The 18,128-nt window shown below is 36.1% G+C and overlaps 2 protein-coding genes across 7 annotated transcripts in view; one reads left to right on the top strand and one right to left on the bottom strand.

The window, feature by feature from the left end:
• Nucleotides 1-18,128, bottom strand: part of LOC150100692 (AN1-type zinc finger protein 2A) — a 316,183-nt gene that overhangs the window by 146,734 nt on the left and 151,321 nt on the right. The gene's annotated exons all lie outside the window — the stretch shown is intronic.
• Cyp40 (Cyclophilin 40) overlaps nt 1-18,128 on the top strand; it is a 113,056-nt gene that overhangs the window by 72,164 nt on the left and 22,764 nt on the right. Inside the window, exons 8-10 of the mRNA XM_090401814.1 lie at nt 3,094-3,151; nt 3,901-3,987; nt 17,088-17,130. Of these exons, the coding sequence (XP_090257940.1) occupies nt 3,094-3,151; nt 3,901-3,987; nt 17,088-17,130 (188 nt within the window). The remainder of the gene's footprint in view (nt 1-3,093; nt 3,152-3,900; nt 3,988-17,087; nt 17,131-18,128) is intronic.

The following is an 18,128-nucleotide window of genomic DNA, read 5'->3' as shown; positions in this document are numbered from 1 at the left end:
AACAGACTGATTTCGAGGAAAATTATAGATAGGAAGTTAGTAATGATGTAATTTTTTCATGTAGTACTATCATATTCTGTACACCCCTTGAGGGTACATGGCAGGAATTTGATGATGATGATATTGTGTTAGTAATAACCAATTCATGTCCTGAGCAGAAATCCAACAGGTATTTTCATTTTATTGGCTTTGCTCTTTTCTCCAAATTTTCCCAAAATATTTTTGTATGTCTGACAATTATTTCCTACTCTGCTATTTAGATCCCAGACAAGGACCAACTTTTCCATTTTCATTGTGTCAGTTCTTTCTCTAAAGCCTCATGAAATTCCTCCACTTCTACCTTAGTGGAGCCTTTTGTGGGACCATAGGCACAAATTAGTTTCATTGTCCAGTTCCCCATTCTGATATTTGCCCACATCAGTATACTTGAAATTGCCTGTCATTCAAGAAGATTAGCCTTGTATTTAGTGTTGAATACAATGGCTACTCCTTCTTTTCCTTGATTGTCATTGCCTGAATATAACATTTTGTATTTATTGCTTGGAAAAATCTCACCAGTTTGTCTTTTTTGTTTCAGTTATCCCTATTATGTCAGTCAAATACTTATTCAATTCTTCTGCTAGTTCCATTCCTTTGCCATTCAGGCTTCTTGTGTTCCGATCTTGAAGTCTGGTGATGTTGAGTCAGGATTTGTTCCAGTAACTGACTTTTCACTGTTCACCCTGGTTCCCTGGCAAAAACAATGGGGGCCTTGTTTAACTGGGTGACACCCCAACCAGCATGAAATTCTGTCATGTTGTACTATCATTTTATATTTTGGTTTAAGCCAATAACAATACAATTTGGTTGGCTAAATCCTAAATTGCCAGCCCATTCTCGTTTGTTCGGTATCCAAGTAGATACCTAACAGGGTGCACCACGAGAAGGTGAGGATTAGACATTAGGTCTGAAGCCGTGGTCGGTTCTTCCTTTAAGGCTATGTGAAAGTTTCCTCTCAGTTATGCAGCTTTGACTCTTAAGCACCCTCAAGAAAACTCATGAGCTCATAAAAACATTTGCTGTAGTGAGTTTTTTTTTATCATAGCATTGTATCTATGGGGATATTAATTGTGACTTTACATTAATTTCCATAAGAGTGTTTGCTTGGTTTAATTTTATTCAAACCAGTAAGATTTTCCTTGGGCATATAATGGGAGAAAATCATTTTAAAGAAAGATAGATCTTCCTTACGAAAATTCTGCAGTGGGTATTTATTCACTGATTTGAATATAATCAAATCAAGTAACTACACACTCGTGTGGAAATCAATGTGAACACCCAATGCATTGAAGAAAAATGTTTAATTTCCAGGAGAAGAGTATATTTTTATATTTCGTCATATAATACTTTGTCTTTTTTTAGCTTTTTTAATCTTTATAATTCATTGTGGAATCAAATCTTTAAAAAAAAAAAAAATAAATAATGTCTTTTTTTTTTCCCCTTTACAGATAGCCAAGAAATTTTTATTTCATTTAAATCTAGAGAATTCCTTGCCACTAAGCAATTGATACTTTTATTTTATAAATCTGTTATGAAATCAGATTGCATTGATTTTTTTTGAAAAATATCATGGAACTAAGTTTACAAAATGAAATGTTTACTCCATTTCATGTTGTAAACCAGCTCTACATGAAGGGTCTCAGGTGAACAGCACTTCTGTTTATGAAATTTGGATGTTTTCAGAAGATATAGAACCTCTGTAGCATAGTTGGTATAGATGAAGCCATTTGGTTGGAAAGACCTAGATTTGAATCCTGTCCAGGATGCAAAGAACTTTTGAGGACTTTCAACTCAATGTGACTTGTCTCATATGAAGGGAGTCTCCCCCCCCCCTTCCCCAGAAACTCGACTTTGTAATCCTGCAAGAAATACTAACCAGTCAGAAAAACAAATACAATTTGCAGTCATAGTACGCAATGCAGAAACCTAATACTTCTTATGACAGGGTAGCTAGGACTAACCTCCCTTTCATAAGCAGTATTTGGTTTCTAAAGCCAAGGTCATGAGACAGACCATTGTGTCCAACACCGAAGGAAAGATAACAGTGATTCAAAACATATTTAGTGGTCTGTAAGGTATTCTAATAAATTTCTCTTTCCCTTTCCCACTTCCTCCTGGGCTCCTTACACACAAAACTTGTTTCAGAAAAATGACACCTTCCTCTACTCTTGATTTTTATATTTGTTTTCATCTTCTAGCTGTAATCATTATATCTAATTTCTTCATTACATGTAATCTCTTCTTGAAATTGCTACACTGCTTCATTCAAACACTTCTTTTTTACCAATATACAAGTCTTGTAACTCAGGACTGTTCTTCTGGAGATCAAGTTAGTTTCTTTTACTTAAATATGTTATCTTTTTGCAATTGTTGCAATTTTTCTTTATTATCCCTTTCTGTAAGGTGAATGAAATTGAATCTTTATCGTTTTATAACTTGATAATTTTATATTCAAAGTACCCTACTTGCTTGACATCATTTAGCTATTTGTTTGTTTGTTTTCTCTTTGAGTGACGAACATGAATTCATGCTTTTCTAATTTGAAAAGAAGCAAAAATTATTGGTTATCTACTTAAAATTATAAACTGTTATGTAAATAATTCCAACCAAATTAAAAAAAAATCTGAAAAGATATTTTCAGATAAAATTGATCATTTAAATTAAATTGTGAAATTGCCATAAACAAGCTATACTAGTTATTAGTATACATGCACGCACACACATAACTAAATTTTGCATTAAAAAAAATCATTGTACTTTTTTAAAATATTCTTATATGATCTTCCTAATAATCTCAGATTGTGAATGCATTTTTTTCATTTGTGCAATTATTTTTTGATGCAGTATTAATAAGCATACTAGTTAAAAGAAATTTGGTGATTTCAGATTGGAAAAATATATGCAAAACTAATCTCTTTGAATTTATAAAAGACATATCATTCACTAAGTAATATTAGTGAGCTACTGAAATCTCCAGGTTGCTTCACAACAAAATTCATATATCCAAGTGATCTAAAATTCACTTTAAAAACATCATTCTCTTTCTTTCTTCAGTGCTGCTTGCAAACTGAAATTAAAGCTGTATGATGCAGCTTTAGAAGACTGTGATGAGGTAATACTTCATTGTTCTTAGGCCAGGTGTCACTTTGATGTTTAAAATATAATCTAATTTTATTTTATTTAAATAATAAAGTAATTTAAATCTTAACAGTTAAAAAATACTGTGTTAAACACATTTCCTTCATTTTTAAATGAAATATTAGCTGCAGTTAGCATGTTATAATTCAACTGTACAGAATCATTTAAATGAAAATTATTGATCATAAACTACAGTTAATATTTTATAAAATAAATTTATAAAAATGCAGGAACAAGTTATATATTTGTATGTGTGGATAAAGCCACACATACAAATCACCAGTCTTATTGACTTGTAATAAATTATCTGCATGTGGAAACAATAGCATCAGAAGTATATTGAACCAATGTTTATGTACTTGTTTTTAAAGTTCATCTTCAAATAAGCAATGAATTTTGAACTCTCAGATATTAGGTAATGTGCTATGTAATTAAGCACATTAAAGCGAATCCACATAAATCATTTAACCTTCATGGGCAAGAGCAACATTTAAAAAATAATAATAATAATAAATCAGGGGTTACCTGTATCAAAAGATTTGTTGTACTTCTTTCTGGCATAAAAATTGGCCACATGAACTTTGTAACACATCTAACCACAAGCAAATATTTCATCGACACTAACTTTTAAGTGTGTGCGCGTGCGCGCGTGCATGTACATGCATACATATTTAATCATTTATTTATTTAGCTTTAATAAACTTTATACCTTATTATTTTTAGGCTTTAGATATTGAACCAAAAAATCCTAAAGCCTTGTTTCGGAGAGGACAAGCATTTCATGGTAAAAGAGATTATGAAAGAAGTTTGGTATGTATTTCTTCTGTTCTGTTTTGTGATTTCTTATTAATGGAGAAAAGCAGATCTTAAAGACAATTTAACTAGCTTATTCTTACAGCACAATTACTCTTAGTCTTATTTCCAGGATTGCTTTCTTCAAAAATACAAATGTCATTCAGCACAGTCCACCCCTTTCTTTCTACAAAGAAAAATATCATATGGTAATTAGTATTGCTCTCATGAAGTATCATCCCCCTTTTTTATGGTGAAGTTTTAGTACTATGTTTGGATAAAGCAACTGCAAAATGTGATAACTTGTAAACTATTTTATCTTCTTTGATGGGTCTTAGAAAATGATCAGCAGGAAGCAGTTATTATTCATCTTCATAATACACTGAATGATTTACCTCAGCTGTTTTTTTTTTCTCACCTGCTCAATTAGATTGTAAATCTATAGTACATTAGTATTGGTACCATGGGGGGAGCCAAGAGTTAGGTAAACTTAAAATCCTGCTCTAGATACCAAATAAATATGGAACACCTCCAGTAAACAAGACAGTGGTTTTAGTCACACCAGGCAATTAAATTTATCTCCCACCTGAAGATGCATTCATAAAGCATCCATGCCCACAGTGGGATTCGAGCTCATAGCCTGTTAGTTGGATAGCAGATTGTTGAATTTTATTTACCACTATATCATACAATATCTTACCTTATTATTACTTAATTTTTACTTACTGTATTATAAGTATGCTCTAAGCACATAGACTTGAATATGCATGCACAGTTGTGTAATGTATTTTAATCATCATCATCTTCTGTGCGACAACCTGTCAAAGTCCAGTGCAGCTGCCCTCCAATTCCAGATTCCCAGTCTCATTGCTGCTCACCATTGACCCACATCATTCTCATCCATCACACTCCTCCTTTACATCCTTCCAGCTATGCTAGTAAACCCTTGCTTACATTCTGTCCTCCATCTGAATAACATGCCCTAATCATCTCACTCTCATCAGGTTTATGCATCTCACAGTATCCACACACACAAAATCCAGATTTATATAAATCTGGATTTTATATAAATCCAGATTTATATAAAAATATATATAAATCTCTTTAATTATGGTGCCTTCTCCAAGACTTTCAAACAGCTCAAGTTATTTTCCAACTGTTTTAGTAATAGCCCGTGTTTCTGCATCATATACACTATATTGACAAAAGTATTTGGACATCTTTCGGGTCATACATTAGGATCCTACCATGTATAAATATTCAAGGAGTGTCTGCTTAAGTCTGGTAATAAAATGTGGGATGTGCTGCATGTTTTGCACTGTACTCAATGTCAAGACATTCAGCTGAACTGACAGACTTTCAATGTGGGATGGTAGTTGAGTGTCACACTGTCTCAGTATATTGAAATCCACTGTTGCTTATGTCATTTGTAGATGGAAGTTGATGATGCTACCACAGCAAGAAAATGCCCTGGGATGCTACCAACACTCACTGACTCGCAATCAACCTGGAAAATACTGCAGCGACATCTGTCAGCACTACAACTGTTCGCAGAGAGTTACATGGCTTACATTACCTCAGCAGAGCTGCTGCTAACAAACCACATATCACCTCCCTCAATGCCAAACTATGTTCGGACTGGTGTCTTTCACACCATTCCTGGATGATCGAATGATTGGAAAAGGGTTCTGTGGAGCGATGAATCACACTTCAAAATGTTTCGCTTTGACGGTCATTTTTGGATTTACCCAGGGAATGATACGGGTAGGGCTTCATTATACCAACTGTCAAGTTTGTGAAGACTCGATAATGGAATCGAAGTGTTTCAGTTGAATGGGGCTTTGTCCATTAGTGGATGTGCCAAAACCATGACATCTGATTGCCATCTGGGCATCCTGGACAACTTCATGCTTCTGATGCTGTGAAAGTATTTCAGCAGGTGACCCTTGCATGTTTCAGCATGACAGTGCTCCATGCCATACTGCACTGCACTTCCCAGACTGGTTTCCACAAAACAATGTGGGAGTGTTGGACTGGCTGGCTCAGAGTCCAGACCTCATCAAAACATTTTTGGGATGTTTTGATGAGGTCTGGACTCTGAGCCAGCCCCCGTCAAACATCTTTGGGATGAATTAGAATACTGAATTCACTCCAGACCACAGTCCCTATCATCAACAATGAGGGTGACTTTGCGTGAGGATGGAAGAACATTCCTGTTGTGATGTATCATATATTGGTTGAAAGCATGTCCCAAAAGGTAGTTGCTGTCATTCAGTCCAAAGGTGGTCCCACTCTGTATAGAAATATAATTAAAATGCATTTTTTTGACCACAACTAAGTGTCCAAATATTGTATAAAAGTGCTGGTTGTATCAGTTTATAAAATAGTTTTAGTAGCCCTTGATAATGCATGATTTCCAAGATGTCCTAACAGTTCACGATAAGACATTTTATAAGCTGACATCCTCTGTCTTATTTTTTGGCTGATGTTATTCAAGTAGACCTGCACGATAATGAACTATGGAAAAGTCCCATAGAACCAACAATAACACATAAGCTCACAATTAAAAACAGTAAAAGGTCAAAACTCTCATGATAAGAATCGGAATTTCCTAGCAAATGACATCACAATCAGTAGACAAAGGAAATGGAAGAAAGAATTATACATTGGCATCAGAACAGTGTTTATGGTGAGAAACAGAAACAAGGAAGATAGAACTCACAAAAAAAGAAAAGAAAGGAAATGGCAGGCAATCATACATTGATTACTGAACACAAAGGTTGACAGGAACCAACAGAAAACACAAAACAGCACATAAAAAAGTACAAAGGTTCCTGCCATTCTTTGTATTCTGTCATCAGTATACAATTTCCCTCCCATTTCCATTGTTATTCTGTCAATTTCCTTTGTTTATGTATAGTTTCTGCATACATAAAAATTGTTCTGTTATCATAACTATAGAGTAACACACAGGAAATAACTTGTCTTATGTATCATAAGATATCATGAGTACAATTATTGAACAACAATAGGAACTGAATTCAAAAAACAGCATACATGCTTAAATTGGAATCCCTCTACATATACGGTCACGTGTTCGTGGATTAAACCTAATGCACTGAAATTTAAACTAATTAAATTAAATTAAAATATAACAGATAAATTTATTTAATACAATTGACGATAACAATTTCCCAAACTTTTGTAATAGTGAGACAGTCATTCCGATTAAGATTAGGTCTATGAAGTAAGGCTTCAACACTTTCTTTATATAAACGTTCATGTTTATATGTGGATCTATGTAGCAGCTTGGTGTTTTGCCATTGGATCCTGTGGTTAGCGTTTTCAATTCCATGTTGTGCAAGGTGGTCAGATTTGTGAAATTTGATAAGACAGATGTGGTCTTGATGTTCAGAGATACGTTTATTTATAGATCTTCCTGTTTGTCCATAGTAAGACAAGTTACATGAACATGGTGCTTCATATATGCCAGGTAACATCATTGGTGAGAGTTTGTCTTTTGGAGAAGGTAGCAAGTTGTGAATTTGGTTGATTGATTTATAGGTAGCAATGAGGTTGATATTTTTTCATAATTTTTGCCACACATTCAGAGATGTCTTTTAAATCAACCTAGACAAGAAGTGAACTTCTTCTTCTTGGTTGATTTGTAAAAGAGTGGGTAATTAATTTTGGATTCTATCCATTAAGTAAGGCTGTTTCTTTGACAGTTTCCAATTCTTGTTTTAGAGATTCTTCAGAAGAACAAATCTTGTGTACTTTGGATACTAAAGATTTTATGATGCCGTATTTTTGAGATGGATGGTGTATTGTGGATAAGAACAACCTTAAAAAAGTACATATCCAGCATAAGGAAGATGGACCCATCTTGCTTACACTGGATGTGTACATCAAGAAAGGAAATGCCTTTTGATGATTCTTTTTCTAGTCTGAACTTGATACGAGGATGTAGGATGTTGATTTTTTAGAGAAATGAGTACCAATCTGAGGGCTTAACACCAATATCAGCAATGTGCACCACCACCACTTATAAGCATCTAAACCCGATCCATTATTCATTACCAAACCTCAACTGGCATCTTCTATGACTACAGTTTATGTAGAATTTCTACATTATGTTAGGCATGATGCCTTTCATAAAAAGGGTGGAACATGCACTTTTGTCAAGTCATGATATCACATGTATAAGAAGACATGTTAGAAGTTTTGAAGAAATTATCACAACTTTTCAGCACACCCTTGTATCTTCATTCTGATTCAGAATACAAGAGTGTATAGAGAGTTTGAAATTGGAAATGACCATCATCAGACATTTTCTGTCCACTGCTGGACAGAGTCCTCTATTCCATTCTATCTTGAGTTTTTATGTGCCACGGAGTTCTGGCCATCTCTTTAATTTCATCCTCCCACTGTCTCTTTTGTCTTCCTATAGCTTTGTTCCATCTCTAGGATACTATTCTGATATCACTTTGTTCATTTTTAAGTGTTATTTCTTGCAATATGACCTGCCCATAGCTATTTGGATCTTTTAATCGCTGTTGTAATGTCTCTGACCCAAGTATTGTGCTTGCTATCTAAAATGGTAATACTGAATGAGCTTTCCATTTTTCTCAGGGTTATCCTCAACTTGTGGAGTGATTCATTAGTTCTAAGTAGGGTAGAAATGAATATCACATTGAAAAGAACAGTATGTGAGAAAATTTTTAAAAAAGAATTCAAGGCTGTTTAATGGAACAGTCTTTAATTCTTAATAAAGGTCTGGTTTGCCTTAGTATCCCATAATGCAATGCACATATCCTTATGGACATGTATAATGCTATGCATTATGGGAAGGGCTGTGAGCCAAACCCAGGAGGAGGGGGGGGGGATATCAAGGCTGAAGTAATGCAGAAGTCATATTTCCATATACAAGTATTCAAAAGGTGTCACATCTTATTACTAAAGCACTGGATTAATATTAGTTTGTATCACTTCTGGGTCTGGCTCACACTGATGATGAGACCTCAATAAAAATCTGGTCTGGTCTGGAGAAGCTTTCACAGGTAAACTGTAGAATCAACTATACAAACATTATTGAAGAAAGAATGAAACAATTTGAAAACAAGAAAATCTTCCTTGTCCAATAAATTTGTTGCTTTATTATAGTAAATAAGTAATTGCTAAAACACCTCTCTTCAATAAACACATGTTGTTCAACTATCACAGAGAATCATGCAATCTCACTCTGTGCACTTTCTTTCATTCATTCCTGCAGTCATGCTCACATTTGCTTCTTTAGTCTCTCCTGCTCTCCTATCCTTCTAACTAATACCATTTTCAGTCTTTTACTTCTCACTACTTTTCATCTTTTGTTTAACACTCACTCCTCATTACCTACTTTCCTTCAGTATGAAAGCCATCAGAATATTACACTTTCTGCAGATCCCAACTTCCCACTTCTCTTGTTCATTTACCAGATACATCCTATTCATTCTTCGATGCATGAATACTGTGCTGATTACACTGAACTATCTTTGAGCCAAACCTTGGAGTCTCAGTTGCAGACTCTGAAGAAGACATTGATTAAGTTCGGCTAAGGAGATATGTGGTGAAGTTGTCTGCAAGGATAGAAAAAAAAAAGAACATCATGATGGACACCAGAAGTTAAAGAAGCAGTCCTGGAAAAGGTGAAAGCATACCAAACGTTCCTGCAAATAAGTCAGCAGATGCCCTAAAAGAATGCAGAGCAAATTGTAAGAGATCTCAGATATGCGTAAAATAAGACTTTGGTAAGAATATAGAAGATAAATATCAGGAAGGTAGTAAAATCCTGTGGAGGGTATTGAGAAATATTAGAAATTATTATTATTATTATCATCAACAGACCTCCATGGAGTCAAGAGACTCATCGTGGGAGGTCCCACTCTCACAAGCACAACTCCTCGCACCGCGACTTAAATGCATTCACTGTCCCTACACTTGCCACGGTCTTAGTCAGTGCATTCCAGTCGCCTACCACTCTCCATGCAAATAAATCTACTTCTCACACCTACCTTATACAGCTTCCAGGAATGGCCTGTAAATCTCCCCTTGTGTCCAGATATTCTATGAAAAATTTCATTGATGCTAATGTGGTAATTACCCCTTACCAACTTATCTCTTCCTTCTATCCACTAGATTCTGTAATTTGCATTCTTTCTATATGTCCTCATATTTCAAAGTCAATCATTTCTGAACTCTCTCCAACATCTCATCATCCCTTTTAAAAACTTGGCAACCAAATTTGTGTGCAGTAATCCATATATAGCCTGATCAAAGTCTTGTACAGTGGAATCAAAACATCCTTACTTCTACATGTTAGTATTCTCTACATCATTCCCATAATACACTGTGTTGTCCTTACAATTTTAGCAAATTGTCCATGAAATTTCAAGTCCCTATCCATCCCTTCACACACATACACCAGATCTTTCATCCCCCTCCACCTCCTCTAAAATATCCCTACCAATCCTATATTCTGCATCCCGTCTTTGCTTCCCAAATGTCATCATCATCATCATCAAATTCCTGCCATGTACCCTCAAGGGGTGTACAGGATATGACAGTACTACATGAAAAAATTACATCATTACTAACTTCCTATCTACAATTTTCCTCCAAATCAGTCTGTTACTTGTCAAGACTCCAACATTATCAGATCTTATATTTCTATCGTCTAAGGCACTTTGTACCGTATCAATCCACCTATATCTTGGTCTTCCTCTGGGTCGTTTTCCTGCCAACCTGGCAGAGAACACTTGTTTTGCTAATCTTTCCTCTCCCATTCTATTTAAGTGACCATACCATCTGAGATTAGCTCTGCTAACGCATTCCTGGATGCTGACAATGTCAAGTTCTTTCCTAATATCCTCATTTTTAATATGATATTGCCATTGATGCCATCTGTTCACGCCTCTAATCTTTCTCAGGACTCTCATATCTGCGGTCTCTAGTCTTTGGTCAAGTGTTTTACTTCTGACCCAGCTCTCAGATCCATAAGTTAAAATTGGTTTGAACAGTCTTGTATACAGCTAATTTAGTGTTCCGACTAATTTCTTTCTTATTCCATATGAATTTATTCAATTGACTTCCCACGATACCAGCTTTGCTGATTCTGTTGTCTATTTCTATATTTAGTTTACCATCTTCAGTAAAAATTGTGCCTAAGTAGCTGAAATGTTTTACTTGTTCCACAGGTTCTCCATTCACAGCACAGTTGACATTTTCAATGTTTCTGCCTATTTTCATTGTCTTTGTCTTTTTATTGCTGACCTTCATACCATATCTATTACAACAGCTATTCAATTTAGTCAGAGAATCTTGCAGACTTGTAGCGGATTTATTTAGAAGTATAACATCATCCGCATAAAGCAAAGAGCTGACATTAACATCTCCAATTTTGATATCAGGTTTAATACCACATTCCTTCATAACGTGATCCATATAGATAATGAATAACAGAGGGGATAATGTACATCCTTGTCTCACACCAGATTTAACATTAAACCATCTTCCTGTACTTCCTTCAATTCTAACTGCTGACTCACAACTCAAATAAAGACTAAGTATTGCTTGATATAATGCCCCATTGACACCATATAACTGCAGCGTATTGAATAGCTTCTCTCTTGGCACCTTGTCATAGGCCTTTTCCAAATCGACAAAACTTAAATACAGATCTTTGTTATATTCCCATGCTTTCTCGACTATTTGTCGTAAAGTGAAGATCTGATCCTGACAGCCTCTATTTGGCCTGAATCCAGCTTGTTCTTCACCAAGCTTTTCTTCCACAATTCTTCTCAACCGTTTCTCAAGTATACTTGCATAGATTTTGCCAGGAACACTCAGTAGGGAAATACCTCTGTAATTCTCACATTCAGTTTTATTTCCCTTTTTATATATGGGTACTATGAGAGCTCTACTCCAATCATCGGGAATTCGTCCCTCTGTCCAGGCTTTCTGAACTATGCAGTGCAGCCACTGTAAGACTCTTATACCACCATACTTCAGCATTTCTGGTCGAATATCATCTACTCCTGCTGCCTTTCCACATTTCAAGCCTTTGATGGCTTTTTCTACTTCAAGTATGGATATGTATTCCTGACTGCAGGCCTGGTCAGTGTTTTTTATCACTGTGCTGTCATCACTGCTTGTTTCATTTAGCAGTTTTTCAAATTAATTACTCTATACTTCAAGGATATCTTTTTCTCCTGTTTTCATTTCACCTTTATCATCTCTAATTCCTTTTACAGCACTCTTTCCTCCATTCCTAAGTATCTTCAACAACCTCCAGAATATTTTGCCACCTTCTTGATATTTATTTTCTATATTCTTGCCAAAGTCCTCCCATGACTTTTGTTTAGCTAGTTTTGCACACTGTTTAGCTTTCTTACATTTGTCTCTGTATTCTGTAAGAGTAAAAGCTGACTTATTTGACAGGAACTTTTGATATGCTTTCTTCTTTTCCTTCACTGCCTCTTTAACTTCCTGTGTCCACCAGGGAGTTCTGATTTTTTTATCCTTGCACACAACCTCACCACATGCCTCTCTGGCAGAATCAATCAATGTTTCCTTCAGAGTTTGCCCCTGAATCTCCAAGGTTTGATTCCTATTCTCAAACTCTTTCATTTTCTTTTCAATAATATTTCTGTATTTTAGTCTACAGTTCATATCTGAGAGCTGCTCAACTTTTATTCGCTTTAAAACTTTCTTACATGTTATTCTTTTCACTATGAAATTCAATTTTATCCTGCTCAAGACTAAATAGTGATCACTTCCAATTTCAAATCCTCTGTACACTCTGGTGTCCTGCACCAGGGAGAAAACATCACTATCAACAATAACATAGTCAATGAGACTTTTCTTATTCCTAGCCTCTTCTCTCCATGTGAATTTGTGCACATTTTTATGTTGGAACATGGTGTTAGTAATAACCAGTCCATGTCCTGAGCAGAAATCCAACAGATATTTGCCATTATTATTAGCTTTGCTCTTTTCTCCAAATTTTCCCAAAATATTTTTGTATGTCTCACAATCATTTCCTACTCTACTATTTAGATCCCCAACAAGGACCAACTTTTCCTTTTTCATTGTGTCAGTTGCTTTTTCTAAAGCCTCAAAAAATTCCTCCACTTCTACCTTAGTAGAACCTTCTGTGGGACCATAGGCACAAATAAGTCTCATTGTCCAGTTCCCCATTCTCATATTTGCCCACATTACTCTACTTGAGACTGACTGCCATTCAAGAAGATTAGCCTCGTATTTTGTGTTGAATACTATGGCTACTCCTTCTTTTCCTTGATTGTCATTGCCTGAATATAACATTTTGTATTTATTGCTCCCAAATGTTATAACCTTATATTTTACAACATTAAACTGATGTTGAAAGTTTTTTCACTTGTTTATGCTATAAATTAAAGATGCCAAGAAATTATATTCTTGGTTTCATCCTTTATCCAAGTGTAAGTGTAAGCAAAGTTTGCACATGAATTAACTTTACGACAGGGCTACTTGTTTAGAGAGTAATGACTTCACATCAGTTGCCTTAGTATCCATAATGCAATGCACATATCCTTATGGACGTGTATAATGCTATACATTATGGGAAGGGCCATAAGCTAGACCCAGAGGGGGATATTAAGGCTGAAGTAATGCAGAAGTCATATTTCCATATACAAGTAGTCAAAAGGTGTCACGTCTTATTACTGAAACACTGGATTAATATTAGTTGGTAACACTTCTGGGTCTGGCTCACACTGATGAGACCTCAATAAAGATCTGGTCTGGATAGTGGCCCTTCCCACAATGCATAGCATTATACATGGTCATAAGGATATGCGCATTACATTATGGGATACTAAGGCAATTGATGTGAAGTCATTATCCTCTATATTAGCGTTTCCCAAACCATGTTCTGCGGAACACCAGTGTTCCATGGAAAGTGAATAAGTGTTTGTGAAAAATTATCAAAATCAATATGAGCTTGGAATGGCTTTAAATGTTGCAACAAGTTTAAACATGTTTGAAAAAAATCAGGCACTCCTCACTTTGCGTGTGGATTGTGCTATTAAGACCAGCACGCGCTGGCTGACAGTCACCCGCAGTTGTCGACACCTCTGAGCACGAGTGAAGTACGGAGGCATCTGTTCTAGGAAGCCGGCGGTCACAAATAAGGTCAATGCGATGCGCTGCAGCCCAGCACACCTGTAGTGTGCGCTGTCACATTTTTGCAATGCGATACGGCCTGCTGTGGTGATAGTGTGCGCTTAGCTTTACATTAAACTCGACTCTAACCAAGGTGTTCCGTTAAAATTTCAGGATTTGTGTACTGTTCTGTCATAGGAAAAGTTTGAGAAACCCTGCTCTATATAAAAGTAGCCCTGTTGTGAAGTTATTTCACGTGCAAACTTTGCTTAAACTTGGATAAAGGATGAAAGCAAGCATGTAATTTCTTGGCATTTTAAAATTAAACTGATGTCCCCATATATTTGCCCATTCAGACAGTCTATTCAAGTCCTCTTGCAAGGTTATAACATCTGCTCTAGTTCTCATAATTCTCCACAACTTTGCATCATCTGTAAACAACTGTATATCACTATTTAAGTCCCTTCCAATGTCATTTACATAGAAATTAAACAATAATGGCCCCAAAACAGACCACTGGGGCACACCACTAGTGACTTTCCTCTTCTGGATCTCACTCCCCCATATACAACCTTTTAATACCTATCAGACAGCTGATCTCCAATTCAGTATACTAATCTAATATCCAACTCCATCTGTTCCAGTTTAACTACTAATTTGTCATGTGGCAATCTATTGAAAGCCTTTGCAAATTCTAAATATATTACTATATATGCATCCCCCTTGTCCAATGTATTTGTTCATCTTGTTATAATAAGTAAGCAGATTGCTAAAACACGACCTTTCTTTAGCAAATCCATGCTGTCCATTAAAGAGAATGCTGCTGCTCTCCACCCAGTTTTGAATCCTTGTCCTCGCTAGCTTCTCCAACACCTTGACCACAACTCTAGACATCCAGAGTGACCTATAATTCTAAGCCTTAATCTTATCACCTACTTTATGAAATGGAACAGTATTGCCATCTTTCCACTCCTTTGGAACCTGGGCTAATCTAAGACTCATTTTAAAGGTGTACATTAAAGTTAACTCACTGGAACAATCCTTCAAAACATGCAGTGATCTACCATCAAATCCTGTGGCCTTGTTGACATCAAGTTTACTTAATTCTTTATATACCTCTTGCTCACTCACTATCAGTGGTTCCTCCCCCCATTCCCACTACTTTCAAGTTCTGCGTTATGTTACAATCACGAGGATGGAATACTTTAATGAACTGCTCATTAAACACCTCTACTATATCCTCCTCAGTGGTTATCATTCTTCCTTCTACTGGCCAAAAAAGCCACATATTGAAAAAACTCCCTAGGATTTCTTTTAGCATCATTTGCTAACTGCTGCTTACCACACTTTTCATGTAATTGATTATCTCCACTTGAGAAAGCTTAGAAATTATTATTATTATCAACAGACCTCCATGGAGTCAAGAGTCTCACATGCACAGCTCATCATACCTTGACTTAAATGTATTCACTGGGGGTGAATGCATTTAAGTCAAGATGCCATCAGAACATAAAAGGAATCAAAGTTGATAAAGGTACAATGAAACCTGAAGATAAGGATATCCTAGATATGTGGAATAATTACCTTGAAAGACTGTTAAACAAAACAAGCAGTAACAGAACAGTAGTAGAAAATTTTCAAGAGGAATATATGAATAAACTTGAAATGTGGAAAGTCAGCAGGAGTAGATGATATTTGACGGAAATACTTAAATATAGAAGTGTAAAAGTTTTGCAATGGTTACATTGCATAATTCAGAAAGCTTGATTATACTGTTATATATGTATTCAGGTACCTGCTGATATATATGTGTGTATGTGTGTTGTCAATAACAATGCAAGGTAGGTTCCAAAAGTTTCTGGCATGATACAAAATTTGCACACCCACCCTAGAGCCCAGATCTAGCACCCAGGGACTACTACTACTACTTGTTGAAACCGAAAAATGCTGTGCATGACAGATAGCACCATCTATGGGAAACTTAGTGTACAGTTTCAACTCTACCTGCGTCATTCAGTTTGACTAACACGTGGCATGCTAAGTGGGTGTAATGTTAAAAATTTATTACCACACTGTGATAAAGTTTTTCACCAAAGAAAGGCTTTCTCCAAATTTTATCAAACAGTGATTGGATGGTGTTTATGGAGAAGCTTCTCGTTCATATTCCACTGTAAAAGAATGGGCTAAACAGTTTTGCCTAAGAAGAGAGCATCGAAGATGATCCTTGTGATGGTTGGCCTGTGGAAGTGATAACTGAGGAAAATGCCTCTCTTGTTGAAGAGAAACTGCTCAGTGACAGATGGCTGAAGCTCAGAGAAATCTCAGCAAGTTTGGGGCTTTCTATAACAACCATCTTTTGCACCAGTCATTAGACGCTTCACATGACGAAGGTCAGTGCAAGATGGGTGCATCAACTTCTCTCTTCAATTCAAAAGGAGCATCATGTGACCTGTTTCTGCAAGTTTTTAAAGCTTTGCCAAGGGAATCAGAGAAGTGCTGGAATCCATTGTCACCGGAGATGAAACCATAGTCCTTTATTATGATCCTCTTTCCAAAAGGGAATCCATGGCGTGGCATAAACCAGGCAAAGCCTGCTGAGAAAAGCCAAGGTCACTCAGTCCACAAAGAAAATCATGGCCACAATAATAGAGAGAGAGATTTCTTCATTCAGGTAGTTGCTAATATAACAAACCTTTTATGCTGTTGAAAATTCAGTGGCAAAAGGTATTGCTGAAAACAATGCTTGAAGGGAGGTACATAAAATGGAAGATTAGTGCCAATTTTGAAAAATTCATCTTATCTTAAGCACTGGGACTGTAAGTTCAGACAACTACTGTAGTGTTAAGAGTTCAGTACATAAAAAGTAGGTAATAGTCCTTATTTGATAGTTCTTGACTATAAAATTCATTGCTTATATTGTTTTTGTTCTTGATTTTCAGACTGATCTCCAGGAAGCATTAAGGTTAGCACCAAATGACAAAGGTATGTATGTACCTTTTGTGATAAAATTGTATGTATGTGTGTTGTTTTTATTTAAAAATTATGGTGAAAGTTTTAAACTTCTTTTGTAATAGCATTTACTAAACTATCATGCAGTTTAACTTTATGATTGTTTTAATGTTTATACAAGGTTTCAAAAAGTAAGGTACATTTTTTTCTTGAGGATGTTTAATAATAGGAAGTTGGAATTATACACCAAGAAATAAGTGAATATGCACTACTTCTCCAAAGAGTCTCCAAATTTATTGATTCATTTGTCCCAATGATAGATCACTTTATCAATATCAGTACTGAAGAAGTCTGTGCCCACATCCAGTAACCAACATGGCATCGCCTGATGAACTTCCTCGTCTGTAGTAAAATGCCTTCCAGAAGGTGTTTCTTGAGAGAGCTGAATAAATGGAAGTCTGGAGGCACTAAGTCTGCAATGTAGGGGGAAATGTGGCAGTTTCTCAACAATTACAGTGCAACCACTTACTAGTGGTGTGTGGGGTAGTTTTGTAGTCATGCAGATTGTCAGGAGTTCTAGTCCTTTGTGTCAAATGTTGGTTTTAGTTTGTCCAGCATTACACAGTCAAGATCTGTATTGATTGTTCCTCCCTTTGGCAAGAAGTCCATGAACAGAATGCCTTGACGATTTCAGAACACTGTGGCCATGACTCTTCGGACAGTGGGAACAGTTTTGAATTTTTTGCACAGGAGATTGTGGATGTTTCCAGATTATAGATTTCCCTTTGATCATCTATACCCTATCTTCGGTTTAGATGATGTTTCAAATCGTACCATCTCGATGTGAGAGAGATGGAAACATGGATTAGCCAGAAGTTGTACCTATGGAGGCAAGGTCATTGCACTTGGTCCTTTCAAAGGCAGTTTTGGATTCACTATTGGTATTTTTGCACTTCTTGCTCCCTGCCTTGTAGAATGAATGGGATGCTGGAGTTTCAAGTCATTTGTGATGTGCTGAATTCTTTTTTTAG

Source organism: Typopeltis vanoorti, chromosome 12 (assembly GCF_054136105.1).
Source record: "Typopeltis vanoorti isolate ZY-2024b chromosome 12, IOZ_Tvanoo_1.0, whole genome shotgun sequence".
NCBI lineage: Eukaryota > Metazoa > Arthropoda > Arachnida > Uropygi > Thelyphonidae > Typopeltis > Typopeltis vanoorti.
Note: the sequence above shows the minus strand (reverse complement) of the source record. Positions and strands in the feature narration are given on the sequence as shown.